The sequence below is a fragment of the Wickerhamiella sorbophila genome (assembly GCF_002251995.1).
Source record: "Wickerhamiella sorbophila strain DS02 chromosome Unknown contig1, whole genome shotgun sequence".
In the NCBI taxonomy this organism is placed as follows: Eukaryota; Fungi; Ascomycota; class Dipodascomycetes; order Dipodascales; family Trichomonascaceae; genus Wickerhamiella; species Wickerhamiella sorbophila.
The window spans coordinates 2,473,673-2,498,800 of NW_020193984.1; the positions used below are offsets into that span (position 1 = coordinate 2,473,673).

General features: G+C 49.6%; 15 protein-coding genes across 15 annotated transcripts; 8 read left to right on the forward strand and 7 right to left on the reverse strand.

Annotated features, from left to right (window-relative positions):
• Positions 1 to 73: 73 nt before the first annotated feature.
• Positions 74 to 3,100, forward strand: B9G98_01537 (Eukaryotic translation initiation factor 5B; the record flags this gene model as incomplete). The annotated part of the gene is made up of 1 exon (XM_024808095.1): positions 74 to 3,100. The coding sequence occupies one exon, from the start codon at positions 74 to 76 to the stop codon at positions 3,098 to 3,100; it is 3,027 nt and encodes a 1,008-aa protein (XP_024663863.1).
• Positions 3,101 to 3,109: 9 nt separating this feature from the next.
• Positions 3,110 to 4,924, reverse strand: B9G98_01538 (Ribonucleases P/MRP protein subunit pop1; the record flags this gene model as incomplete). Its single annotated transcript, XM_024808096.1, has 1 exon — positions 3,110 to 4,924. The coding sequence occupies one exon, from the start codon at positions 4,922 to 4,924 to the stop codon at positions 3,110 to 3,112; it is 1,815 nt and encodes a 604-aa protein (XP_024663864.1).
• A 175-nt stretch (positions 4,925 to 5,099) lies between these two features.
• Positions 5,100 to 6,383, forward strand: B9G98_01539 (Adenylosuccinate synthetase; the record flags this gene model as incomplete). The annotated part of the gene is made up of 1 exon (XM_024808097.1): positions 5,100 to 6,383. The coding sequence occupies one exon, from the start codon at positions 5,100 to 5,102 to the stop codon at positions 6,381 to 6,383; it is 1,284 nt and encodes a 427-aa protein (XP_024663865.1).
• Positions 6,384 to 6,407: 24 nt separating this feature from the next.
• On the reverse strand, positions 6,408 to 7,934 carry B9G98_01540 (Alpha-1,2-mannosyltransferase alg9; the record flags this gene model as incomplete). Its single annotated transcript, XM_024808098.1, has 1 exon — positions 6,408 to 7,934. One exon carries the CDS (start codon positions 7,932 to 7,934, stop codon positions 6,408 to 6,410), a length of 1,527 nt encoding a protein of 508 aa, XP_024663866.1.
• Positions 7,935 to 8,023: 89 nt separating this feature from the next.
• B9G98_01541 (NADH dehydrogenase [ubiquinone] 1 alpha subcomplex subunit 13) lies at positions 8,024 to 8,398 on the reverse strand (the record flags this gene model as incomplete). Its single annotated transcript, XM_024808099.1, has 1 exon — positions 8,024 to 8,398. The coding sequence occupies one exon, from the start codon at positions 8,396 to 8,398 to the stop codon at positions 8,024 to 8,026; it is 375 nt and encodes a 124-aa protein (XP_024663867.1).
• Positions 8,399 to 8,615: 217 nt separating this feature from the next.
• On the forward strand, positions 8,616 to 9,509 carry B9G98_01542 (4-nitrophenylphosphatase; the record flags this gene model as incomplete). The annotated part of the gene is made up of 1 exon (XM_024808100.1): positions 8,616 to 9,509. One exon carries the CDS (start codon positions 8,616 to 8,618, stop codon positions 9,507 to 9,509), a length of 894 nt encoding a protein of 297 aa, XP_024663868.1.
• A 110-nt stretch (positions 9,510 to 9,619) lies between these two features.
• B9G98_01543 (Sexual differentiation process putative subtilase-type proteinase isp6) lies at positions 9,620 to 10,585 on the forward strand (the record flags this gene model as incomplete). Its single annotated transcript, XM_024808101.1, has 1 exon — positions 9,620 to 10,585. The coding sequence occupies one exon, from the start codon at positions 9,620 to 9,622 to the stop codon at positions 10,583 to 10,585; it is 966 nt and encodes a 321-aa protein (XP_024663869.1).
• A 562-nt stretch (positions 10,586 to 11,147) lies between these two features.
• Positions 11,148 to 11,447, forward strand: B9G98_01544 (Succinate dehydrogenase assembly factor 4, mitochondrial; the record flags this gene model as incomplete). The annotated part of the gene is made up of 1 exon (XM_024808102.1): positions 11,148 to 11,447. The coding sequence occupies one exon, from the start codon at positions 11,148 to 11,150 to the stop codon at positions 11,445 to 11,447; it is 300 nt and encodes a 99-aa protein (XP_024663870.1).
• Positions 11,448 to 11,454: 7 nt separating this feature from the next.
• Positions 11,455 to 13,413, reverse strand: B9G98_01545 (Nucleoporin NUP82; the record flags this gene model as incomplete). The annotated part of the gene is made up of 1 exon (XM_024808103.1): positions 11,455 to 13,413. The coding sequence occupies one exon, from the start codon at positions 13,411 to 13,413 to the stop codon at positions 11,455 to 11,457; it is 1,959 nt and encodes a 652-aa protein (XP_024663871.1).
• A 75-nt stretch (positions 13,414 to 13,488) lies between these two features.
• Positions 13,489 to 14,568, reverse strand: B9G98_01546 (Protein LAS1; the record flags this gene model as incomplete). The annotated part of the gene is made up of 1 exon (XM_024808104.1): positions 13,489 to 14,568. The coding sequence occupies one exon, from the start codon at positions 14,566 to 14,568 to the stop codon at positions 13,489 to 13,491; it is 1,080 nt and encodes a 359-aa protein (XP_024663872.1).
• A 268-nt stretch (positions 14,569 to 14,836) lies between these two features.
• B9G98_01547 (ATP-NADH kinase YEF1) lies at positions 14,837 to 16,150 on the forward strand (the record flags this gene model as incomplete). The annotated part of the gene is made up of 1 exon (XM_024808105.1): positions 14,837 to 16,150. One exon carries the CDS (start codon positions 14,837 to 14,839, stop codon positions 16,148 to 16,150), a length of 1,314 nt encoding a protein of 437 aa, XP_024663873.1.
• Positions 16,151 to 16,236: 86 nt separating this feature from the next.
• On the forward strand, positions 16,237 to 19,914 carry B9G98_01548 (Antiviral helicase SKI2; the record flags this gene model as incomplete). The annotated part of the gene is made up of 1 exon (XM_024808106.1): positions 16,237 to 19,914. The coding sequence occupies one exon, from the start codon at positions 16,237 to 16,239 to the stop codon at positions 19,912 to 19,914; it is 3,678 nt and encodes a 1,225-aa protein (XP_024663874.1).
• A 33-nt stretch (positions 19,915 to 19,947) lies between these two features.
• B9G98_01549 (54S ribosomal protein L3, mitochondrial) lies at positions 19,948 to 20,982 on the reverse strand (the record flags this gene model as incomplete). The annotated part of the gene is made up of 1 exon (XM_024808107.1): positions 19,948 to 20,982. The coding sequence occupies one exon, from the start codon at positions 20,980 to 20,982 to the stop codon at positions 19,948 to 19,950; it is 1,035 nt and encodes a 344-aa protein (XP_024663875.1).
• A 151-nt stretch (positions 20,983 to 21,133) lies between these two features.
• Positions 21,134 to 21,388, forward strand: B9G98_01550 (hypothetical protein; the record flags this gene model as incomplete). Its single annotated transcript, XM_024808108.1, has 1 exon — positions 21,134 to 21,388. The coding sequence occupies one exon, from the start codon at positions 21,134 to 21,136 to the stop codon at positions 21,386 to 21,388; it is 255 nt and encodes an 84-aa protein (XP_024663876.1).
• A 34-nt stretch (positions 21,389 to 21,422) lies between these two features.
• On the reverse strand, positions 21,423 to 25,085 carry B9G98_01551 (Protein stu1; the record flags this gene model as incomplete). Its single annotated transcript, XM_024808109.1, has 1 exon — positions 21,423 to 25,085. One exon carries the CDS (start codon positions 25,083 to 25,085, stop codon positions 21,423 to 21,425), a length of 3,663 nt encoding a protein of 1,220 aa, XP_024663877.1.
• Positions 25,086 to 25,128: the final 43 nt, after the last annotated feature.

The window sequence follows — 25,128 nt, forward strand, 5'->3', positions numbered from 1 at the left end:
GATTAGGAAGATTCATCTTTCCCATTACTTTTTTTCTATTGAGGTAGAAAAGAGTTAGAAATCGTAGTTCGATATGGGTAAAAAAAGTAAGTCAAAGGCTGGAGGCGATTTCTGGGACGAAGAGCCCGAGTTAGCCGGTGAGTCTGCTCCTGCTGAGGATGGAGCTCTGGGCAACGCCTCTGAGGCACCTGAGGCATCTGAGGCATCTGAGGCAACCCCCGAGCCGCAAAGCCAGGCTCCTGTCGAGGCCGATATGGACGAGGAATGGGGATCGGGTGGTCTCATGGGCGCCCTGAAGCGCACCAAGCAAAAGAAGGCCGATAAAAAGGCTGAGGAAGACGCTGCGAAGGCTGCTGCTCTTGATAAAGGCACGCCTCAAGTCAAGTCTAAAAAGGAAAAGGAGCGTGAGAAGAAAGAACGTGAGAAGGCAAAGAAGCGTGCTGCTGCTCAACGTAAAGTTACAGCGCCTCCCGTTGCTTCCAAGTCGGCTAAATCCGAGGAAACTACAGAGGATCAAGCTACCCCTGAGCCCGAGGCCACTCCTGAACCAGAGCCCGAGGCTACCGCTGCTCCTGCTCCCGCCGCTAAAGGTGCTAAGAAAAAGAAGCCTAATGCTGCCCTTGCTGCTCTGCAAAAACAGCTGGCTGCTAAGAAGGCTGCTGAGGAAGCTGCTGCCGCCGCTGCTGAGGAAGTGCGCAAAGCTGCCGAGGAGGAAGAGCGTAAAGCCGCTGAAGCCGCTGCTGTCGCCGATGAGGCTCGTCGTCTCAAGCGCGAAAAAGAAAAGAAAAAGCGTGAAGAACTCAAAGCTCAAGGTAAATTGCTGTCAAAGAAACAGCGTGAGCTTCAAGCTTTACAGGCTCGCCGTCGCGAGCAAATGCTTGCATCTGGTAATGTCCAGGTCTCTGGTTTGATCAAGCAAGGCAAGATGCCCAAGTCAGAGCCAGAGCCCGCCAAGCCCGAGGAGGTTTCTAGCCCGGAGCCTGAAGTCGAAGAGGACGAGGAGGTTGAAGAGGTTACTGAAAAGGTCGCTGAGGTCAAGGTCGAGGATAACAAGGCTGAATCTGAAGAAGAAGAATGCGCTCTCATGGATGATTGGGAAGCAGCTCTCTCTGATGAAGAGGTTGAGTCAGAGGCTAAGGCTGCCCCTAAGGATAAGCCCACTTCTGCCGCTCAGGCCGAAGAGGAGGCCTCTATTCTTGCTCGTGCCAAGATTGATGATGCTAAGCGTAAAGAAGTATCCAGCAAGCGTGAGGCTCGTCACAGCAAGGCTCTTGCCAGCGCATCCGAAACTAACCTGCGCTCACCCATTTGCGCTATTCTTGGTCACGTCGATACAGGTAAGACCAAGCTGTTGGATAACATGCGTCGTACAAATGTTCAGGAGGGTGAGGCTGGTGGTATTACCCAGCAGATTGGTGCTACGTACTTCCCTATTGATGCTATCAAGAAGAAAACTGAGGTTATGTCCAAGCACGTCAAAGTTCAATACGATGTTCCCGGTCTGCTCATTATCGATACACCTGGTCACGAATCCTTCTCTAACCTGCGTTCTCGTGGCTCCTCCTTGTGTAACATTGCCATTTTGGTTGTCGATATTATGCACGGTCTCGAGCAACAGACATTGGAGTCTATCCGTCTCTTGCGTGACCGCAAGACTCCCTTTGTTGTTGCTTTGAACAAGATTGATCGTCTCTATGGATGGCAGTCTACTCCTAACAACTCTTTCCGTGACTCGTTGGCTCAGCAGGAGACCTCTGTTCAACGTGAGTTTGAAGATAAACTTGAAAAGACCAAGGTTTTATTTGCTGAGCAAGGTTTCAATTCCGAGGTCTATTACAAGAACAATAATCTTTCCAAGTACGTCTCTCTTGTTCCTACAAGTGCAGTTACTGGAGAGGGTGTTCCTGATTTGATCTACCTGCTCTTGGAGCTCACCCAGAGCCGTATGTCCAAGCAGCTCATGTATTTGTCTGAGCTCGAAGCTACTGTGCTCGAAGTCAAGGTTGTTGAGGGTCTTGGTACCACCATTGATGTTGTTCTTTCAAACGGTGTTTTGCGTGAGGGTGACCGTGTGGTCCTCTGTGGTTTGAACGGACCTATAGCAACGACGGTGCGTGCACTGTTGACGCCACAACCTATGCGTGAACTTCGTATCAAGTCCGCCTATGTTCACCACAAGGAAGTCAAGGCTGCTTTAGGTGTCAAGATTGCTGCGCACGACCTCGAGCATGCTGTCGCTGGTTCGCGACTTTTGTTGGTTGGACCGGATGATAACGAAGAGGACCTCATGGATGATGTTATGGATGATATGACTACTCTTTTGGACTCCGTCGACAAGAACGGTCAGGGTGTCTGTGTTCAGGCCAGTACTCTTGGTTCTTTGGAGGCTCTTCTCGATTTCCTCAAGGACATGAAGATCCCTGTTATGTCCATTTCTTTGGGTCCTGTATACAAGCGTGATGTCATGCGCGCTACCACGATGTTGGAGAAGAATAAAGAGTTTGCGGTTATGTTGTGCTTCGATGTTAAGATTGACAAAGAGGCTGAGCAGTATGCCAATGAGCAGGGTATCACTATTTTCTCCGCTGATATTATCTATCACTTGTTTGATGATTTCACCGCATATCAGAAGCGTTTGCTTGAACAGCGTCGTAAGGACAATATCCACGACGCCGTTTACCCTTGTGTGTTGAAAACTCTCCAGGTTATCAACAAGCGTAACCCTATGATTATCGGTGTCGAAGTGGCTGAGGGCTCTATTCGTGTGGGCACTCCTATTGCTATTGTGAAACAGGATCCTACTACTCGCGAGAAGCTCATCTACCCTCTCGGCCGTATCCAGTCTATGGAGGTTGACCACAAGAGCCGTGACAATGTTCGCAAGGGCCAAGCCAACGCTGGTGTCGCCATGCGTCTTGATTCCGGTAATATGACGAATATGCCTACTTGGGGTCGACACATTGACGAAAAGGACAATCTCTATTCTATCATCTCACGAAAATCTATCGATACGCTCAAGGATCCTGCATTCCGTGATGACGTCCCTCGTGAAGACTGGCTTCTTATCAAGAAGCTCAAGCCTCTGTTTGATATCAAATAAGGTAAATACTTAAAAATACATCTTTGCTGGTTCAAGTTTCGCTAGGCGACACAGTGTCTGTCCCACATTGCGCACCAAGCACCATCCTTTATTCTGTAGGCAACTGCCTACGCCGATTCCGGTGCCCGTCTGTAAATTAAAGTTTCCAGAGGTTACAAAACCAATCAGGAATTCGAGGCCGGGAGTAGAAGGCAGAGAAGAGGGAGCTGTTTCTTGATTTGCCGTTCGTAGCCAATGTTGATAATCATCCGGTGGCAGAGCATAAATCCGGGCTCCGTCCTGCGGAGCGCCCCGGAGCACTGTTCGAACTACTACTGGTGAAACATTCAGGGCTTGGTCGCCCAAGAGAGACCAGTCACACGTAAATGCGTCACCGATTTCTTGTGTATATGAAACGCGTTTCGCAGCCGGGCGGCGGAAATAAGCGTCATACCTAATTTTCCTATCAGCGGCAGCCCATGCTTGACCGGCAGGAGTTAGAGGATAGTCCCTGGGGAAACTGCAAACGCCACGTTCAAAAGCGATTTGCTCTTGCTGTTTCATCCCACCAACGGATAACTGAGAATGCATCAAGGTCATCCAAACAGGGTTCACCCAAGCCCATGGCAAGAGCATGCGAATTCGGCCACCATCGAGAGCGATTAATGTAACAGGTATGGCTGGGTCGGCAATTGTAAGGGTCGTTCCTGCAACCCGTTGTTTGTTTATTTCCTCAAGGCTTTGCTGGGAGCAAACAGAAGCACGCCGGGTTTCTGCATCAAATAGCTGGGCTGTGGTTGACGGCCAGCTGGTCAACGTATCTACGGCCTTCTCCACTGTGCCTTTTGGTCGCTGCTTGTGGGCAACGTAACCTCTTGGGTCGCAAATGTTTAGATTCAACACAGAATGTCGCGGTAAACTCTCCACACTACCAACTAGAGCCAGAGACCGCCACGATGTCTCGACTGATTTATCGCAAGACTTGTGTAGCCGCAGACTGGCTACTAGGGTACTTAGAGCCCGCTTCCCAAGAACCTCAATTGATCCTATGCTGTACCTGCAGTCTTGTCTTTGAAACCCATCAAACAAATTCCAAACAGTCTCAAACAATTCAGGATGCACGTGAGCCACCAGGCAAGCTGGTTGCCAGTATAGCAGTACGGGCCCTTCCTCCAATTGACCCTGCCATACTTTGACCCCGTTTGTGTAAATTGGCTTTGTAGCATTCACAAAAGATTTGCCAACTTTTTGCTCAAGTTTGCCGCGGTCTCCCTCAACAATTATCGTAGCGAAATAGCTAGTGTCCCAAGCCATGCCAGCCTCGAGCTCTTCGCTGATTCGATGTGTGGCACGGTAAAATTTGAGGGTCGGGCGTACGGGGACTTTATAGCCCCACAAGGTCTCCAAATGTGCACGTTTGGTGTGCCAGATATGAGTTGGCAACCACGTTACTGACTTTTGTCGTTTCGCGTATCGTAACCCGGGAGGACGAGATGCCTTGGTACCAATTCCCGTGTGATCTGTAGGTTGAGGGGTATGCTGTAGTCTACCGTGATCCGGTTTTTTTCGCGGTGCGACTGCAGCATCCTGAGAGGCCTCCATTCGGGCACGTTTCCGCAACCGCTTAGGAACCCGCTCGGGATTGTGGCTGGCTGTTCTGCGACGTAGTCGGCGAGGCACTGTCTGAAACGCTCTCTTCTTTCCCTGTGTAGCAGCGGCACCAAGTGAAGCCTCCAGTCTTTCGATCTCGGCTTTACGCGCGGAAACAAAGTCCTGGACGTTCAGGCGCCCGGTGACGACTGCTGGATCTGAGTTGCGAGCGAGGATCTGCTGGGCCCGATTCATCTTAGACGGAAGAGAAAGCAAAAATAAATCAGTGTCCAGGTTATATTTCAGTCAAATACTCTAGAATATTGGAGTTACAATTCACCGGCGCACCTGGGGGATCGAAATAAGGGTTTGATGACAGATTTGAAACTTTTCGTTAGAATTACTCATTCTCGATTAACTCTGTTTAAAAATGGCTACAGTTGTTCTTGGTGCCCAGTGGGGTGATGAAGGAAAGGGCAAGTTAGTGGATATCCTATGTGACGATATCGATGTCTGTGCGCGGTGTCAAGGCGGTAACAATGCCGGCCATACTATTGTTGTCAATGGTGTGAAATACGATTTCCATATGCTGCCTTCCGGGCTTATCAACGACAAGTGTGTCAATTTGGTTGGTTCCGGTGTGGTTGTGCACACTCCCTCTCTGTTCAAGGAGCTCGAGACCATTCAGGCTAAGGGTCTGAATACCGACGGTCGCCTGTTTGTTTCCGACCGAGCTCACCTCGTGTTCGACTTCCACCAGCTGGTCGACGGTCTCCGTGAGCAAGAGCTTTCTGGTTCCAAGAAGGCTATTGGTACCACCGGTAAAGGTATTGGTCCCACCTACTCCACCAAGGCTACTCGATCTGGTCTCCGGGTTCACCATTTGGTGTCCGAGTTGCCCGGTGCGTGGGACGAGTTCGTCAAGAGCTATCACAAGCTGCTTGAGAGCGAGCAAAAACGTTTCGGCGGCTTCGAGTACGATGGAGAGGCGGAGCTTGCCCGTTATAAGGAGTATGCTGAGCGTCTCCGTCCTATGGTTATCGATAGCGTCCCTTTCATGGCGGAGATGCTGACCGATAAATCCAAAAAGGTTTTGGTCGAGGGTGCCAATGCCCTGATGCTTGACCTCGATTTCGGCACCTACCCCTATGTCACTTCGTCCAACACTGGTATTGGTGGTGTCAGTACTGGTTTGGGCATCCCCCCTCAAAAGATCAAGGAGGTTATTGGTGTTGTTAAGGCCTACACTACTCGTGTTGGTGCTGGTCCTTTCCCCACCGAGCTCCATGATAAGACCGGTGAGTACCTCCAAGAAGTTGGTGCCGAATTCGGTGTGACCACCGGCCGTCGTCGTCGTTGCGGTTGGCTTGATCTCGTCGTTGTCAAGTACTCGACTCTGATCAACGGCTACACCAAACTCAACATCACCAAGCTTGATGTTCTTGATCAGCTCCCTGAAATCAAGGTTGCGGTTGCCTACAAGCATAACAACAAGACTCTGGAATCTTTCCCTGCTGATCTTTCCATTGCTGCCGATGCTGAGGTCCAATACAAGACCTTCAAGGGTTGGCAACAAGACACCTCCAAGTGCCGCAGCTATGACGAGCTTCCTTCTGCTGCTAAGGAGTACTTGACTTTCATCGAGGACTTTGTCAAGGTCCCTATCTCTTGGGTTGGCGTCGGCGCCGGCCGCGAGGCTATGCTCACCAAATAGATTTCATACATTTTGTCCTCTACTCTACTCTAAGCGGCGATATCTGCAGTATTTTGTCCACGCGACTTTACCAAGGGGTGTGGTATCGACTCCGAAATACAGCACGCGGGCAAGTCCGGTGGATTTCTGAGTATCCAAAAAGGGGACACAAAAGTCCTCTTCCCAGCCATGCTTCAAAGGGTCGATCTCACCTGACTCTTCATCATAGTCAAGTTTAATATCAATCAGAAAGTCACATGCTTCAAGAGGCACAATCTTCCCTTCGTCGAATTCATTTCGGTTGTTCATTCCCTCGGGAATAGCAGTAAACGAAGAAAACTCTCCAGGAAGCAAGCCATCGAAACCAGATCGCACGAATTTCAATTGTGAGTCCATAAAATAACTTGAAGGGAATCTGTACCATTCCCGTCCAACACACACTGTGGAGTTGGTGGGGATATTTTTGTAGACTTCGAATGGTGCTTGGTAGTAACTAGCAAGAGCTGCACTACGAGCAATACCGAGAAAGGCAACAGCACCGACAAATAACGATAAGAAGGCTCTTGGCAGGCGGGCAAAGCTGGTCACGATATGCCATGCTCGGGAGATGGTAAATGCTGCAGCACATACGATAATGGGGTACACCACGTACAAGAACCGTTCTTCTTTATGCGGTGTGGGGAATAAAATAGCAAACCAAAGATACATCAGCGAGAGTGCCGTCAAGGTTCGCAAGTTGACCACAGCACCTGCCAACAGAGCCAACGGAAAAGCGACGTTAAAGTTGAGAATCAAGTTCAACAAATAGTAAGACAGCGGCTCGGTGCCAAAAATGTTGGGGCCCGATCCCTCATCGGCAAAAAGAACATTGTACCCGACAATGTTGAATGGAACTACGGCCAATTTGCCGAATGCTCTTGAATCGAGCGCGACCACTAGCAGCAAAACGATTGCGACAAGGGCCAGAGTTTTGACAACACTTGAGATCCATTTTTTGATCGACAGCACTGCGACGGAATAATAAATACCAAGCGGCAAGGCCAAAACCAGCACAAAAGGCCAGCCGACAAGCCCTCCAACGGCAATAGACACCAACGAACACACAATATTGTTGGTTGGGGAGTCCAAGAACCAAGCAAAAGCGAGAGTTACACAATTCATGGCAAATGAGCTCGGCAAATATGCCACCGACGCATGGAAAAGACCAGGCATAACGGAGCTAAGCGCAGTGAAAATGTAGGCCACATCAGTGTCGTAGTGTTTGCGAAGAACCCGAATCAGTTGGTATTCACAGATGGCCTCAACCGAGCCCAGCACGATTCTCAAAGCGTAGAACAATTGGTAGCCCTCAAACCCAAGCTTTTCGGCCGCGAAAATAACTACAGCGTGTAATGCGATGTAACTCCAGGACCTAATCGCATATACGGGGGACCATTCCCAGGTCTGGAGGCCAGCTCCATGCGTGAGAAAATGCGTTGGTTCCCAGAAATTGAAGACTTCGTCGCAGTCTGGTACTGGCGAGCGGGCTGCGGCGATAAGGCGGGCTGCCAGAAGGACCGCCAACTCGATCATGACAAACGGTAGGATCGAGCTCGACCGTGGACAAGGGAAATAGTACGGCTCAATTTGTTTTATATGTCTTTTTACAGGGTCTACATAAATTAGAACTTGGGGAAACCAATAACCGCAGGCTTGCGGAACTTGGGGTCGTTGTAAACGGACTTGGTAGCGTCGAAATCAGCAACATCAGCCATAACCTCCTGCTCCTTCGCCCGCAAACTGGTAATACGACGGTAGGCATCACGGTCTGCCTCGGCCTCAAGCAAGGGCATAAGATAGATACGGCCCCACTGACGTTCGCGAGCCAGCTCGTTACGTTCGCGAATACCGGCGATCAGCTTGTAGAAGCCGTAGCCACAGATACCTGTGACAATAGCAAAGTAAATTCCAGGACGGAAACCACGGGAAGGCAGGTTACGCTTCCACTGGATAGGCGCATAGCCGCCCTTAGGAGGCAGATCCTGAGAGAGGGCCATTTTGTTACGAAAGGAAAGCTGACTGATTGGTCAGACAGCTTTCAGAGAAGGTGGATAGGGAGCACACAGGGTGTGAAAATTCGACAAGCTTTTTGAGTAGCTAGGTTGAGCACATGTGTAATGATACATTTTATTACTGCTGAGGCTGCGACATACAGAATTTCACCAAAATAGGTCGGAACTTAAAAGCCGATCGATCGGTAAGCAAGTTGCCTGTATGATTGCCAAAATCACCGCAAAGAGCCAAGTAGAGCAATTGCTCGACCAGCACGATACGTGGCTATTCGACTGTGACGGTGTTCTGTGGCATGGCTCTGAGCTCCTGCCCCATGCGCTCGAGACAATTGAGTTGTTACAGAAGCGAGGCAAGAAGCTCATTTTCGTGACCAACAATTCCACAAAATCCCGAGCGACCTACCGGTTGAAATTCGCCAAGCTTGGGTTCGATGTGAGCGTCGACGATATTTTCTGTTCTGCGTATTCTGCCGCCGTCTATCTCGACAAGGTCATTAATTATCCGAAAGATAAAAAAGTCCTAGTGGTTGGCGAACAAGGAATTGAGGACGAGCTGTCTGCGCTTGGTTATAGCTCTGTGATGGGGAGTGACCCCAAGTTCCGCCAAGACTATTCCGAAGAGCTCAGTGCAACAGTTCGCCGTGATCTCGAAGTCGGCTGCGTATTGGCTGGCTTGGACACTCACATCAATTACTACAAGCTTGCATATGCCCAAGCTCAGCTGGAGGATCCTGAAACGCTGTTCTTGGCGACAAATATCGACTCTACGTATCCCTCGCACGGCCGGCTTTTCCCAGGAGCTGGAACCGTGATTCAGGCTGTTGCTACGGCTTCTCGCCGTCAGCCCTCTGCTAGTCTTGGAAAGCCAAGCGATACGATGATGGATTGCATCAAAGCACGATTTGAGTTTGACCCTAAGCGGGCAATTATGGTGGGAGACCGATTGAACACAGATATGGCTTTTGGTCGTCGTGGTGGTCTGTCGACCCTGCTTGTTCTGACCGGTGTTGATACTGAAGCAGCAATCGCCGACAGCGACGTGAAACCGGACTTTTTTGCGTCGAAATTAGGTGATCTCTATGAGCTCCTCGATTAAGGTTTATTTTCAAAGATGCTTTGAAAAGTTCACTTAAAACAGATAAGGGAAAAAATATTCTTGTGTATATAGACATGGTATACTCTAAAAATTGTTTCGGGTGATCCAATATGTATTACAACCTTCTACTCCTGCTCTCTTTAGTTTCTGCAGCTCCGGCGAACAACCTATTTGGCCGTGATTTACAGCGGCAACGCGACGCTCCGTGGGGGCTCGCTCGACTATCCCACAAGGATTATGTGTATGATAAGACTGCAAATAATCTCTACAGCGATGAAAATTCGTTTGTCTATGAGTCTCGTACGGCCGCAACCCCTACGGTCTATGTGCTCGATACTGGCGTGCTTGTTCAGCATCAAGAACTAGGGGGCAGAGCACGATGGGGGAATAACTTCGTCGACAGCACCCTAAGTGATGGTAATGGACACGGGACGCACATCGCTGGCCTTGTCGCTGGATCGACGGTTGGGGTAGCTCGTAATGCGCAGATTATAGCAGTTAAGGTTTTGAATGAGAAGCGGGTGGGCAGTATTTCGAACTTTGTCAAGGCAATTGACTGGGTGCTTCAAGACGTGCGAGATAATAACCGCCAAAATGTCATCATCAACTACTCGGCTGTAGGTGATCCAGATGACACTAGGGCTGCAGCAATCAACAAGGCCACTAATGCAGGCTTGCTTGTGGTTGTTGCTGCTGGAAACAACGGGAAGCAGGTGTGTAATTATGGTCCTGCGGGCGAAGCTAGTCAGAACAGTGGCCTTATTTCTGTGATGGCGCTTAATTGGACCAACACCCCCGCCAGCTTCTCCAATTGGGGGTCCTGTGGAAGTGTGTACGCTCCAGGAGTTGATGTGTACTCGATTAGACCAGACTCGACCACGTCGTATGGCTACATGAGCGGCACTTCGAATGCAGCCGGCTATGTTTCGGGTCTGGCTGCGTATCTTTGGTCGCTATATCCGCAGATCAGCCGCGACGATTTGAAAAACATGATCACAACTGGAAACGCCAACAAAGTTCTGAGCAATCGCCCCGGCACGGCCAACGAGATCGTGTGGAATTACATGTCTGCCTGAATTCGCCCATTCATGCATGATCCAGAACGTACATGATGAATTTCCCGGCCAACTGCCAGGGTGTGGATTAGTCATCATGTGATATATACGGGCTGTGAATTTTTTTCTCTTCTAACTGTTACCTACCACAACGATGATCACCGGCCCACGCTGGTGACGCCCAAGTGAAATAGTAAGTTTAATGATGACAACACCACCTTTCCTTCTATCTTATCCGACTGTGATGATAGCAAAGGCTGCCTGTCCCCCAAAGGGACGCTATAGGCTTACTTGCCAGTATTTTTTGTGTCTGACAGAACTAACCCAGATTGTAAGTATTGCGATGATGAAATTTCTATAAACATTCGCAGTTTCCTCGGTAGCATACAAACGAACCCAAGTAGTATGCCGGTGACCGCCGTAATCCTTCCTTGGATGTCTGATGCAAGTACTAACCAGACGGCCATAGCTTTATTTAATTCTTTTTTTTTTTTTTGTATAACTCGCGTCATCCGTCGATACGTCCGGATTAACTCTAGACACACCTACTAATGTGTACTTATGTGTGCCAAGTACTTGACATATGTTTCGTCATCATTTCACCATGATGCTTCGTCGCTTCCGTCCTGGGTTTACCCGCACATTTGCTACCAATTTCAAAGAACGACCAGGCCCGCCTCCCTTAGATCGTGAAGCACAGCTAGAGTTTGAGCGCCTCCAGAAAGAAGCCATGGCTAGCGACGCCCCACACCCGGAAGTGCGAAAGGTCTATCACGATTTCGAAGGTGATGTGAACCCCGAGACCGGCGAGGTAGGAGGCCCCAAGCAGGATCCGCTGCGCCATGGCGATTACTCGTTCAACGGTCGTGTTACTGATTTTTAAGTAGAAATTATGAAATTATGATATTTGCACTGCCCTTCACGCTTTGCAGCTCGCTAGTGAGTTTCGTGAGGCTGGTTTGAATGCCTGCCAAACGAGTTTTTAGGCCTTGAATTTCTGCCCACGAAGAAGGATTGGCCGGCGGAGATGACGTCGTGACCCGGCCGAACTCCGGACCCAGATCTGAGACGCGACTGGCCAAAGTGGGCTTTTTGTTGTTTAGGAGGCCGTTGACACGTTCCGCTTCAGCACGGAACCTGCGCTCTTGATCACTCAACGGCAGGGACGACTGGGTTGCATTCAGCACTCTTTCATGCAGAGCCTGTATGCGGCTCGCGATGCCGGATTGACGAGTCTTACACTTTTCCAGCTTTTCAAGGACCGGCCGGCGGTCAAGCTTTTGCAAAGAAGAGTCTAGTGAGTGTACCTTAGTGAGTTGTCTGTACAGTTCCGATCTCAAAACATGGACATGGTTTACTGCGATGCTGATTGCCTTGTACAAACGCGCCATGTCCCGCTCGAATTTGGTGGTAAGATCGTTAAGCTTGGCCAACGACTCCTCATCGTTGCTGAGGCTGATCGGACCAGGCACTGTGTTATCGAGACTGAGTTTGCTCATAAAGTCATTGACAGATTCCATGACCTTACTGTCAAGGAGCGAAGGGTAAGCAACGGGTTCGGGATTAGGCAGGGCTTTGATGATATCCGAGGGTTCTATGCCTGACCGATAAAACCATTTTTGTGATGCTGCCTCGCTCAACGGCCTGGTAAGCATATAGGTTTGGTGCTCGACAATCAGACTCTTGGGAAGAACTTGTTGTGTAGTCTGGGGAAGACTGGCCGGTAGATCTGCGCCAGATTGAATAGCACTAGAAAGAGTATCTTGCCATCCTGATGTTTGCAGAACTATTGTAGATGTATCAATTTGAACAAAAACCATCTGGCCATGAAGATGTAGCTTGCCATTTTCTGTTGCCGGGGTCGTTATTGACTCAATGAGAGCCAACGGATGGGGCTCAGCAACGCTAGAGGACCACGACAGATTCAAAGGAGTGTCCATAAGATAAAAGTTGACGTGTGTTTTCATGAGCTGAACAAAAACCATGGCGTTTTCTATCTGACCAATTGCCAGATCCAGAACTTCATCATCGTACAATACGTCAGGAAAAGGTGCGATGCTCAGCGGGCCTTGAATAGCAACAACCGGCCTAGACGGACGGAGCAGGACTACATCCTCTTCCTTTGTGAACTCACTGGCCTCTTTCATAATTTCTTGGACCCAGTTCAATTGGCGTTTGGCAACGTTCTGCTCAGCCCGAATCTGGTCGACACCGTCAAGGCTAAGAGGGGCACTTCGAAGATGGAAATCAGTTGCCAAAGCATAATTGAGAAGATTAGCAATCTGGTGACGGCTCAGCTTGAATTCGGCCGGGAGAAAAGGGCAGACACCGTAAATATCACCATCGGATGTCGCCAGGAAAAGGGTCATAGGGCCAGTCGTGTTGTCTTTACCAAAGGCGAGGGAAACCGCATCACCCGCAGTCGTCGTAGCATCAAATGTGCCAGTATGGTCTCTTGCCAAATGTAGCGTTTCCGAAACCGAGCCCTTACTGCTTAGATTGTAGGTCACAACCGCACCTGGGATCAAGGCGACAATGCACGCATCGTTGACGCCTAAAGGATGCCAGGCAAGGTCAATTGGAGCGGATCGGAATTTGCAAGTTGCTTCTACTGCCCCCGTCTTGACATTAAAGATGTGCACTCTGTCTTCACAACCAGCTGCTAAAAGAGTGGCTGAGGAATTGAGTACAAGATGATCGATATCGGCCGGGAGGGAGCAAAACTCCTTGCAGTCCACACCCCCCTGGAAGATCTTTCTCTCAAAAGCCGTAAACACTAATCGCCCGCGACATACACTCTTGATTGGCCGGTCCCCAGTGGACTTGGCCAGCGCCGAAAGACCAAGCATAAGTCAGCAGGAAAAAAATCAACGCGAACAAAGCTCTGCTTGTTTACATATGGAGTATATAGTATTTTACACAGATTATTTTACACCTAGAGGTCTAGGCGACCAATTTTGGACGCGCTTCCACGGTCCTGTTGGATTTGAGGTCGGCACTGCGGCTGGCTCATAAGGAGGCAGGCTGGCGCCGGTGACTGCAGCCATCTCTTGGGCCATCTGGTAGACGTCCGGGGAAGCCTCTGCATTGGCGAGTTTGGCCAGCAGCAGGGCGTTCCAAGGTCGAGGATGGCTTGTTAACAGCGATTCAGCATCTAGGGCGTAAGGAAGAAGATAGTCAAGCCAGAGATCAAAAGACTTGTGCAGATCCGACGTCTCGAACGATGGCCAATCTGCTTCGTTGCGAGCCGCTACAAGGCTTTTGAATAAACTCTCAACTACGGGCGAACCAAGTTTGACAAAAAGGGGACCCCACAGAGGGATCACAGAGGCAGTGGACGTGCCCGAGGGCACTACGATGTTCCGCTTCAAAGCGACGTCAACGATTGATGCGACATCTGCACCGGCTAGGGCTTCGACCAATTTTGTAGCTGAGCCGTCTAACGGTGCATTAATATCGGCCCTTCGTATGCGGCGCCAGCTGCGGAAGCAATTCTTTATTTCATCAGCCGTCAGGGGAGAAGGCTCAACCCGCTCAGGCTCCGCGGAAAGCCGTTTCGGGCGGTTTTTGGCCCAATACGCGTCGTAAAGCCAGTCGAGAGCGCGCCGAGCCATGTCTCGCAGCAAATAAATAGTCGGAAGATCCTCATGGGTAGCTGCGTGTCGCAATTCAACAAACGACGACGGCAGTTTGAGCTCCCTGGCCAGAGCATGCAGAGGAGCTGCAATCCTGCCGACCTGTGCAGAATCAAGAATTTCGTTAACTAATCGAATAATTGCCATCGCGTAGGTCTGTCGAATGGCGTACAAGTCATTCTGGGGCACGTCATTGTGAAGAGCAGATACAACCAAACAGGTCAAGTGGATCGACGCCGGCAAGTGCCCCCGTACCTGGTAGGCTTTGGTCAAGGCTAGGGCTCGTTTCTGGTCCGCGTAAGTTCCGTAAAACAAGCGTTTCAGTTGCTCGAACTCATCGGGCTCCTTGAACACAACTAGACGCTGCATGCTATGCTTAGAACGTGCCGAGATCTCAAATCGCGCAGCCGGTGTAACGACAGCAATCAGCTAATAAAAGCCCCTGGCTCGACCTTGATTACTAAACAGACCTGTGAGCATAAGTTGCCCGCAAACTCTCACCATTGAGCAACCCCATCCCCCCCGGCATTCCCACCCTTGCCTCATTTTCAAACAGAATTTGTGTTTGAGTAGCAATTGAGATCGTTGGTATCTACAGTCTAACCTAAACACCGAGTTGCTCAAAAGGACAATCCTAATGCCTGCATCTGACAAGGCCACACCCAATTCGTCGGTTATGATCCACAACATGTTGGCATCCGCAGAATGCTGTGCGGAACTCAACGTTGTGCCTCAAGCCAACCAGGAGAAACATCCCGCTGGTAACAGCTCCCCTCCGTCTGGTCTTTCCACGCCGAAAAAGGAGCTCGTTTGGGTCGATTCCAAGGAGCGCCTCAGCGAGATGGCAACCAGTATTCGGGGCATCTCGAATGCCCTGAGCAATATCAACATTTCCTTGAAAGTAAAGGCCGTGGCAATCATCACAAAGCTTAGTGACAGAGAATTGCGACCAAAGCTGCGCCAGCTCGTCGAGTATTTACTGACCACCGCCGCACATCCCCGGGATGCTGCTACAGTCGTCGTCTACGTGCAGGACTTTTTCAAGGATATCAAAGAATTCGGATACGAGGATATCATTGCCAAGACACCGCAAGCCCAGTCGCACCTGAAATTCTGGACCCCGGATTTGCTGCAAAAGCAGGCTGATATGATCGACCTGGTCATTACCCTCGGTGGTGATGGTACGGTGCTTTATACTTCGTGGATCTTCCAATCAATCGTCCCGCCTGTTTTGTCTTTTGGTCTGGGTTCGCTTGGGTTTATGACAGAAAACGTATTTGAAAACTTCAAAGAAGTCATCGACGAGCGTATCCAGAGCGGAATTTCTTGTGCGCTCCGTATGCGTTTCCACTGCATGATCTGGCGTTCCATAGACAAGGCTGCTGGCGAACACAGCATGTATGCCTTGCGCAAAGCAATTGAGTCCAGTGCCGAGCTCAAAGAATTCCCCGGCTACGAGCTAGAGGAGGAGCACGTTATCCTGAACGACGTGGTTATTGATCGTGGCCCTAATCCTACCGTGGGTGTAACCGAACTTTACGGAAATCACGAGTTCTTGACCTCTATCCAGGCTGATGGTGTTGTCATTTCCACTCCAACAGGATCCACTGCGTACTCCATGTCTGCGGGTGGATCACTGGTGCACCCCGATGTCCCCGCTATTCTAGTTACCCCAGTCTGCCCCCACTCCCTGTCGTTCCGTCCCCTTGTTCTCCCCGACTCTATGCTTCTCCACCTCGGTGTGCCTTACGATGCTCGCTCTAGCTCGTATGTCTCATTCGACGGTAAGGAACGGGTCGAATTGGGGCTTGGTGACTGCCTGACAATTACCGCTTCATCTTTCCCTTTCCCCAAGGTTATGGCCCCGAACGCCTCAACAGCCGCATGGGTGCAGCGACTTGGAAACTCCTTACACTGGAATGAACTTCGCCGCGCTAAAGCATTTACCTAGTTACTTTTTCCGATACCTTCTAAAAAATACACAGCGTCTTGATCTTAATTATCAAGCCAGACATACCCTACTACTTAGTAAGTTCAATGTTGGAAGAGGTTCGACTGGTTAAGCAAGCTTTAGCGGGTCAAAGAGCCGACTTGCCAGAACCAAATCTGGACGAAGAGCTGGTGGACCGGTTTTTGACTCCCAAGACTGGTTTTTCCGCCGACTGGCTCAAGAGATTTCAGGGGGACCAGCCGTTAAACCCAGCAAAATTTATTAGTGGGCTGTACAGTCTTCCTGATTTCGATGATCGCACTGGTATTAGATTCAAAAGAAAAGGTCTGGAAGGCCATATTGAGAACTTGGAAGAATATACCGTTGTCCAGAAAGAGGGCCAAGATGGCGCGCTCTCTTTAACTAGAGCTATGGGTGCTAAAAAGGACTTTGTTCGTGGCCGCTCAGGTCGCCTTCCCTTCATCCCTGGTGGCCTGGATATCAACTCGACAACCGAATCTAAAGTCATGCATACTGATTCTGAAGGTTTACTTGATGTTGCGCCTGGTTTGTCTAGAGGAATGGCTTTGGTCGAGACTGGCATCGATCTTGATGTGCTCGCCTTGGAAGCAGCTGAGAAGGAATCTACCGGTGAAGAAGATGATGATGAGGACGAAGAGAGTGAGCAACTAGAAGAAACAGAAATTGAGGTTGAGGATGATGATGATGACGAGCAGGAGGACGAGGAGGACGACAATGACAAGCCTCAGACAGCTATCGACTTCCTGTTGCCCAAAGAGTTTTCGTTTGTTCGTCCTAAAAAGACTGTAGAGCCTCAACAGAAAGCCAAAGTTTGGGCCCACATGATGGATATCAATCAGCCGATCACAAACTTTAGTGAAATGGTACCCAACCCGGCTCGCACCTGGCCATTCGAGCTCGACAATTTCCAGAAAGAAGCAGTTTATCATTTGGAGCAGGGCGACTCTGTTTTTGTAGCAGCACACACGTCTGCAGGTAAGACGGTTGTAGCAGAGTACGCCATGAGCATGGCTCTAAGGAACATGACCAAGTGTATTTACACCTCCCCTATCAAGGCTCTTTCCAATCAAAAGTACCGTGACTTTTTACAAGAGTATGATGATATCGGTATTTTGACCGGTGACGTTCAAATTAATGCTGAGGCTAGTACTCTTATCATGACCACAGAAATTTTGAGAAGTATGCTTTACCGTGGTGCCGATTTGATTCGAGATGTCGAATTTATCATTTTTGACGAGGTTCATTATGTTAATGATAGTGAGCGTGGTGTTGTTTGGGAAGAGGTTATTATTATGCTGCCTGACCATGTCAAATTCATCTTACTTTCGGCAACTGTGCCCAACACATTTGAATTTGCTAATTGGGTTGGCAGAACTAAGCAAAAAGACATCTACGTCATTTCGACTGATAAGCGTCCTGTTCCTTTAACACACTACTTGTGGGCCAAAAACAATGTTTTCGAAGTGGTTGGCCCCACCGGCCAGTTTAACGAGGAAGGATGGCGCATGTGCCGCGATAAGATTTCGCCCCCTGCCCCTCCTCCGCCGCAAGATGGCAAAGGCAGAGGTGGTTCCCAAGCTCGAGGTGGGCGTGGCGGTGCTCGAGGTGGGCGTGGAGGTTTACGAGGAGCCGCAGCTGGCAAATTTGAGATCAAGCGCCAGGAGGGCAAGCGTGGCAGATTCAACAATAATGCCCCCGGTAAAACTGTGTTTATGGATTTGTTCAACAAACTCAAGAAAGACGAGCTCCTGCCTGCTGTGGTTTTTGTCTTCAGTCGGAAAATGACAGAGCAGCATGCCATGTCTATGCGGGCTCTCGATTTCAATACTGGAAAAGAAAAGTCTGAGGTTCACATGTTTATTGACCAGGCGGTTTCGCGTTTGCGGAAAGAAGATCGTGACCTGCCCCAAATCATGATGCTCAGAGATTTCTTGGGCAACGGTATTGGCGTTCACCACTCGGGCCTGTTGCCGATTATGAAGGAAGTCGTAGAGATTTTGTTTGCTCGAGGACTGGTAAAGGTGTTATTTGCAACAGAGACTTTTGCCATGGGTCTAAACCTGCCCACACGCACAGTTGTTTTCTCGGCTCTAAGTAAATTCGATTCCAAGGCCATGAGAATGCTTAGTCCTGGCGAATATACACAAATGGCCGGCCGTGCTGGACGTCGTGGTTTAGATAAGGTTGGAACTGTGATCATTCTTCAAAATGGAGACCAAGTGGCATCACAGGCTTCGCTCAAGTCGGTTATTTTAGGCACGCCTACCAAACTGTCTTCCCAGTTCCGCTTAACTTTCACAATGATTCTATCTTTGTTGCGTATTGAGGCAGTCAGAGTTGAGGATGTTATCCAGCAGTCGTTTAGTGAAAATGCCAAGCATGTTCTCCGACCTGAGGTTGAGATCAAGATTCAAGCCCTGGAAAAGTCCGTTGCCGAGCAAAAGCAAGTTGTATCGAAACTGGCTAACCTTGATCAACTATATGACTTTGCCAAGCTAAACACCAAGTACCAACTTTTAACTCGACAGCTGTACGAATTTGCAGCCATCGCTCTGAACTTGACTGGTCATTTCTGCGTTTTCATCTACGACGACATACGAGCAGTCGGCATTCTGTATCGACGTTCTCATGCTAAGGGTGCGTACTCGGTTGTTTTCGTTTCAAGAAATTTTCGACCAGGGAACGATGATACTCTCAAGAAGCGGGCGGTAATGAGCGACAAACATTTCTTGCCATTTATAGCTGATGGCCCACATTTCAGACGTATTCCTTCTAAGACCAACAACCGGGTGAATTTCAGACAGGTTGAAAGCACACAAATTGAGTTTATTTCCAATGTTCGTTTGAAAAACCCTGACAAAATACTTGCAAAGCCAAAAGGTATTGATGAGGTTACTTCAGCTTTCTTGGAATCTGTGTCGTCTGGCGAATTTTTCAACGAAGTCTCGTTCGACAAGATCAAGGCAGTCCATGCCAAGACAATGCTAAGTGATCGAAAAGAGGTTATGAACGAAATGAGCAAGTTCAAGTTTGGATCCTCGTTCAAGTTGAAACAGTTCAGATCTGTGTTGAAGCTTGTTGAGCTGGAGCAGCAAGTAGCCGGCTTGCGAACTTCGATGGCCATTCAGAACACAGAGCTGCTGCCTGACTACGAGCAGCGTTTGGAGGTTCTGAAGGATGGTAACTATATTGATGAGCATATGAACGTCCTTCTCAAAGGTCGTGTTGCATGTGAGATTTCCACCGGATTCGAGTTGTACGTTACTGAGCTGTTGCTGGATAACTTCCTGGCTAATTACGAGCCGGAGGAGATTGTCGCTCTGCTCAGTGCCTTTGTGTTTGAGGGTGCACGCAACCTCGCCAACCAGGCGGTGTCTGTTACACCCAAGCTTGATCAAGGCATGCGCAAATTGCTGGACATTGTGGAGTATGTGCATGATCTTGCAACCAAGCACCAGGTCATTCTGACGTCAGATGAGGAACAGTTTGCTGAAAAAGGCCGGTTCGCACTTATGCAGGCCGTATACGAATGGGCCAAGGGGATGTCATTCTACGAGATCACCCAGCTGACCGAAGTCCAAGAAGGCACGATCGTTCGAGTCATTAACCGCCTGGATGAGGTGTGTCGCGCAGTCATGTCTGCGGCTAGAATTATGGGTGATATCGATCTCTACAATAAGGTGAATACTGCTCAGGAGCGCATCAAAAGAGACATTGCGTTCTGTTCATCGCTCTACCTATAAAATATATACAAAAAACCATTACGCTCAACGCTTTTAAATGACAATCTCACCACCATCGACGTAAGGCTGCGGCTTGTACTCGGCGGCGGGTGCTGCTGAGGGAGCAGTGGGGTCGATAGGGGAGTAGAGGTACCATGCCTGAAGAGCGTTGACAGCAGCACGGGTGCGAGCCTCTTTAAGGGAAGAGCCTTGGCCCTCGCCAAGCTTTGACTGGCCGGAGAACACACCGACAACAAACACGGGGGTGTTTGAATAGCGACCGGACTCGGCCATGAGGCGGCTAACCGGAGCCTCCAGACCTTCGCGGGAACACAGAACGGCCAGCTCGCGGGTTGGGCGAGAAATTGAAATAATAGACTGCAGGTCGAGTTTCCGGGGTTTAATCAGGTATTGGTGGATGAAGTCCCGGGCGCCGTCCAAACCGCGGTGAGCATAGACAGCGGCAACCAGGGCTCTGATGAAAGTAGCCATGGCCACGTCGGCATGCATGGTGGTTTTAGAGTCTGTGATTTTGGTGACACCGGGCTCGACGGCCTCAACGGCATCGATGTAAGCCAAGCGGCCCAGCACGCTCTCGTCTTTGACGTTAGCAAGGTACCGGGCGAACGGGGTGCGGGTTTCTGACTGCACACCCCAGAGCTTTGCGACCTCAGCCAGCGCCCGAGGTGCCGTGTAGACATCGACAGCATGACGGAGAACACGCTGAGGCAGCCGCGGGTAGTTGATCATGAAGTGTTCGTATGTGTAAAAGGCGAGGAGCGACTTTCCAAAGCCGGCTAGGCCACTGTTGTTTGCGAATCGTGACCCGCTAGTATCGGTGATTAAAGTTCGCGCGAGCGTGCTGTACGGAATGTCCTTGAGGTGCAAACGGGCTGCCAGGGTCTGCAGAGCAGAGGATGTGGCCGCCAGGTCTTCAGAAATCGGATCACCCTTGGACTTGGTATGCTTTTGCGCGTACTCGGCCGCAGCCCCGGACGCAGCCGGACCAGTAGCGGACAGCGACCGACGCATTCCCAGCTTTGATACGCTTTGCCTCGAAAGGAAAGCTAGACGGGGACCTGTAAACATCGCCAAGGTTGTGTCTTGTGAGTGGACTGGCAAATTTCAGCTGACAAAATTTTACCAGCCCGGACGGTCGCCGCCCTTACCCTAGACAATCCACCCCCAGGGCGGTTTACACTCTACAGTCAGCACAGCCCAATCAAAACTCTTACAAAAAATGGGTGGTCACGGAGCTATTAAAGGAGAAGCATGGTCGCCATCGGGCGGCTGGTTCTTCACACCTAAAAACTGGAAGCCCAACACGATGGTTGTCCTTGGCGGTCTTGCCGCCGTGGGCCTTGCTACCTACGTTGTCGGCAACAAGCTGCAGTACGTCGCCAACCAGCAGGAACCCGACTCCACCATTGAACGATGGAATCTTGCTGCTCGCAAGGGCCGCCAGCAGAGTGCCACTACTGCAGCCTCGAACTAGGAAAATTTTCTGTGGATTTTTATTAAATAGGATGTTAAGCCGTCCCTGCATAGAACTCGTAAAGTCTTCGTTGTCCGCTGCTCATTCTTGCTTTGAGCAGTTCTGCTGTTTTTTCACTCTTCTGGTGGATTCGCAGCAGAACCGGATACGCCTCTTTGCGGATGTAAACATCGTCGTCGCTCAGCGCGGCATGCACCACCTCGCCCAGCGGCGGCGGGACTTGCTCAGCTTGAGGCACTAGTTTTCGTAGCGACTGCAGGGCAAACACTCTTGAATGCCGGCACGACCCAGTAGTGTATAGATCAACTAGCGTGAGAATTGTGCCGTGCGTGTCGAGATCCGTGAGCTCAAATAGGCGGTCTCGTGTTTCTGGAATAGCGCCATAGTGCAGTTTGGCAATAACTTCGCGTTCACAAATCCTATTCAGACATTGCAGAACGAGTGTGCGCTCCACAGCGGTGCTAAATTGTCCTCTCTCTAACATTTTGCGAACCAGCAGCAGTCCAGCTGCAAGCTCGTTCTCACTGTGTTTGTCGTCTTCAAGGTATTTCAGGATCGACCGCTCGAGTCTCTCAACATTTGTATGGTAATTGGGTAGATTCTGTTTCTCAGAAACTAATAGGGCAAGCTCCACAAATTCAGGTTTGCCAATTGTGCCGTTATCGACTTGGCTAACCAGTAGCTCCAGGAGTTTACCACACTCCTCGTCACTTTCAGGTAGCGATTGCGCCGGACCAATATCCCACTTGGTATTGGTGCGTCTGCGTGGAGAAGCGATCTTGTGAAGATTCAGTTTGGGCTTGGACGTGTTCAAGTCACTGGCCGGGACGTACGACACAGACACATGGTGAGACATGATAACCGGATCTGAATAAACGGCAATTTCCGGAGTCTCTGGTTTGGCTGGTAGCAACGAACCGCTGGTATTGGCTAATGCTACCTTTTCATCTTTATGCGACTGCTTTTTGGCTAGCTTCTCTTCGTCGTCGTCGCTCGAGTCATCGTCACCTATCCATGAACTTATTACGGCCGACACGTCTTCAGCAAGATCACCAAACCGATAGATTAAAGACAAAACCTGCTGAACACGTCCTTTGAGTGCGTCTGTCAACGGCACGTTATCCAGCCGTAACAGAATCTGACCGCATATTAGCGTTATAGACTCGCCAGGCGAATCTGCAGTTACCACATCAAAAATGGCATCAACAAGGTTTCCGATATCTAGCAAGGGCCTGATGACCTCAAACACCACCATCACCATTTCAGCTGGCAAAAAGTTGACTGCCGCCCAAATCACCACAGCATGCCCAATATACTCCAAACTTACTGCTACCAGGTCAGGAGACACAAACTTCGCTACTGTATCCTTCAGCTCTGGCGCGATGGTATCCATTTCATCGCCCACTTTATCAAATATTAATTGCAGCGCTGCTCCGATAAGATCCGGGTCGGGCAAGTCAACGTTGACCAAGTCTTTAGACAGTTTTTCGGGCACACTTTTACCTCGAAGGACATAAGAAAGACAATCAAGTCCTTGGTTGAGGGTCGATATATCTTCCGAACTGAGCATTTCACTAAGCGTGGAAAGTCTGTTCTTGAGCTTATCTGGGTCGCAGTCCAGTTTCTCTTTAACCTCTTCAACCGCTTCATCGATAGCACCCGTTGCATCATCACTGGTCGCTTCCGGGGCCGCCTCGGAGTTCTCTGCAACTGAGGCATCGGCTTTAAAGGATTTGACCTTTTTAGCGTTGGCCTCGCGAACAGTGGCCTCCACGAGCTTTGAGACTTCCCCCAAGGTTTCTTTTACTAGCGGGTCTTCTTGGGCCCGTTTCAAAAGCTCAGTACCTTGCTTTACAACCTCGGCCGGCTCAACAAGATCTGGAGTGACTTCTACCTCATTATGTCCTTGAAGCTCAGGATCTGGTGTGAGATCCTGCTGAATATTCAGCTTTGCGACATCAGAATCAAGATCCTGGCTTTCACGCGACATATCCAGACGTTCAGAGACCTGCTCAGAAACCCTTTCCGATATCCGTTCAGAGACCCGCTCAGAGACACTCCTTCGAGCTTGAATCTCAGCATCCAAAGCTGTATCAGAAGGTATAGTCACTGAAATGCTTCGACGAGAAGGCTCTGGAGGCGTATTCATTCGAGGAACTTGCAAAAGCATTTTTTTCTGCACAGGATCCAACTTATTTAGGAGCTTCCTGGCGTTATCTGGAAAATTCTGAGCAAACGACCAGTAGGCTGGCCGGCTAGCCTCGCGTACCACAGGCGAGGAATCTGTCAAGCCTTTTTCAATACAACTCTCGGCGATCGTATCTACACCTTGAGACTGCCATACTGTTACCAAGTGGGCATTGTGTCTGGAAAACAGCAAGTTTAACCAGACCATTGCGAGCGCCCGAGCTGCGGCCACCTTATCATTCATAACCGCAGAAATATGAGAGACATATTTGAAAGAATATGATGTCGAGAGAATCATAGCGCAGATTGTGACATGAGCGTAGTTGACAGCAATTTTTTTGGACCCAGCGGATACTTTGACCAGATTTGTGAGAAAGGGTTCAATTGCGGGGTCCATGTAAGATTGATAGATTTGCATAGCATCTTTGATCAAAAAGCAGCCCTGAGCGGTGAGGGTAGTTCTCAAGGAACATATACATTTGACAATTCCGTCTTGGAGGGCTTTTATAGCCCAGACAACATCACCTGGATATTCAGCAATATTCCCACGTAACAACTTGCGGAGCTTGTTTATATTGGTTTCTCTTTGGCGCCAGTTTGTCTCAGATTCTTTGCCTGCAAAGCATTCGGACATGCGCTCTACTTCTTTGCGGAATGAGTCGACACTCACAGCGTCGATTGGCTCCAACACTTCTAATTCAAAGTCAAGAAGTGCTTTAACGCTATCAATTGTGGAAGTACTTTTACCTGTGATAGGACTGGGGGCAGTTTTGTTGGGTACAGGTGTGAGAGCCACCTGGCGCGATGAGGGTCTTGGTTCTAATCCAATTGCAGCAGAAATATCATTGGCAATACTCTGCGGGATTTTCTGTTTTGTCATTTCCTTTTTAAGATCATCCTTGGCTCGAGGGATGGTGGCAGAAAAAAACTGAACGATCAGGTCCCGTGCACATTCTTGCACTTCAGCATTTGAATCATTCAATAGTCTTGTAACTGAAGGTGTGAACTTCCGGAACGAGAATTTGGCAGATTTTTCAATGTACTGAGACAATAATCGTAGTGAGGCAGCCCTGACATTCGCCCTAGAATGAGATAGGCCGTTTTCTCGAAGAGCCTGCTCGGTTTCTGGAGCGAAAGCAAGCCATACATCCTCAAACGTGCGAATTGCAAGTTTGGACGCGTTTTCATTTGCGGGATCGTGGGCAAAATTGTCAATGAACAGGGGCAGCACAATAGGCACCTGCGGTTGCAAAGTCGATTCGTTAAGAATGAGAACGCGGCGCGTCAAGTAGCAAATTGCGGAAAATGTAACAGCGTGGAGATGCGGATCTTTGAAGTCGTAGGCATCCATGAGTGCGTCGAAATAAATAGGTACCTCATTCAAGTCAACAGCTTGACGCTTGATGTCGCTCTTGAACGTACTCACAGCAGAAATTCGCGCGTCCATCGCAGCCTGACTACTGCCTGAAGTCCTCGAGCATGTTTGTAGCAGTTCCTGTGCTGCAATCATGTACTTTTACTGGTTCTAAACAACAAGAAAACAAACAGAATAA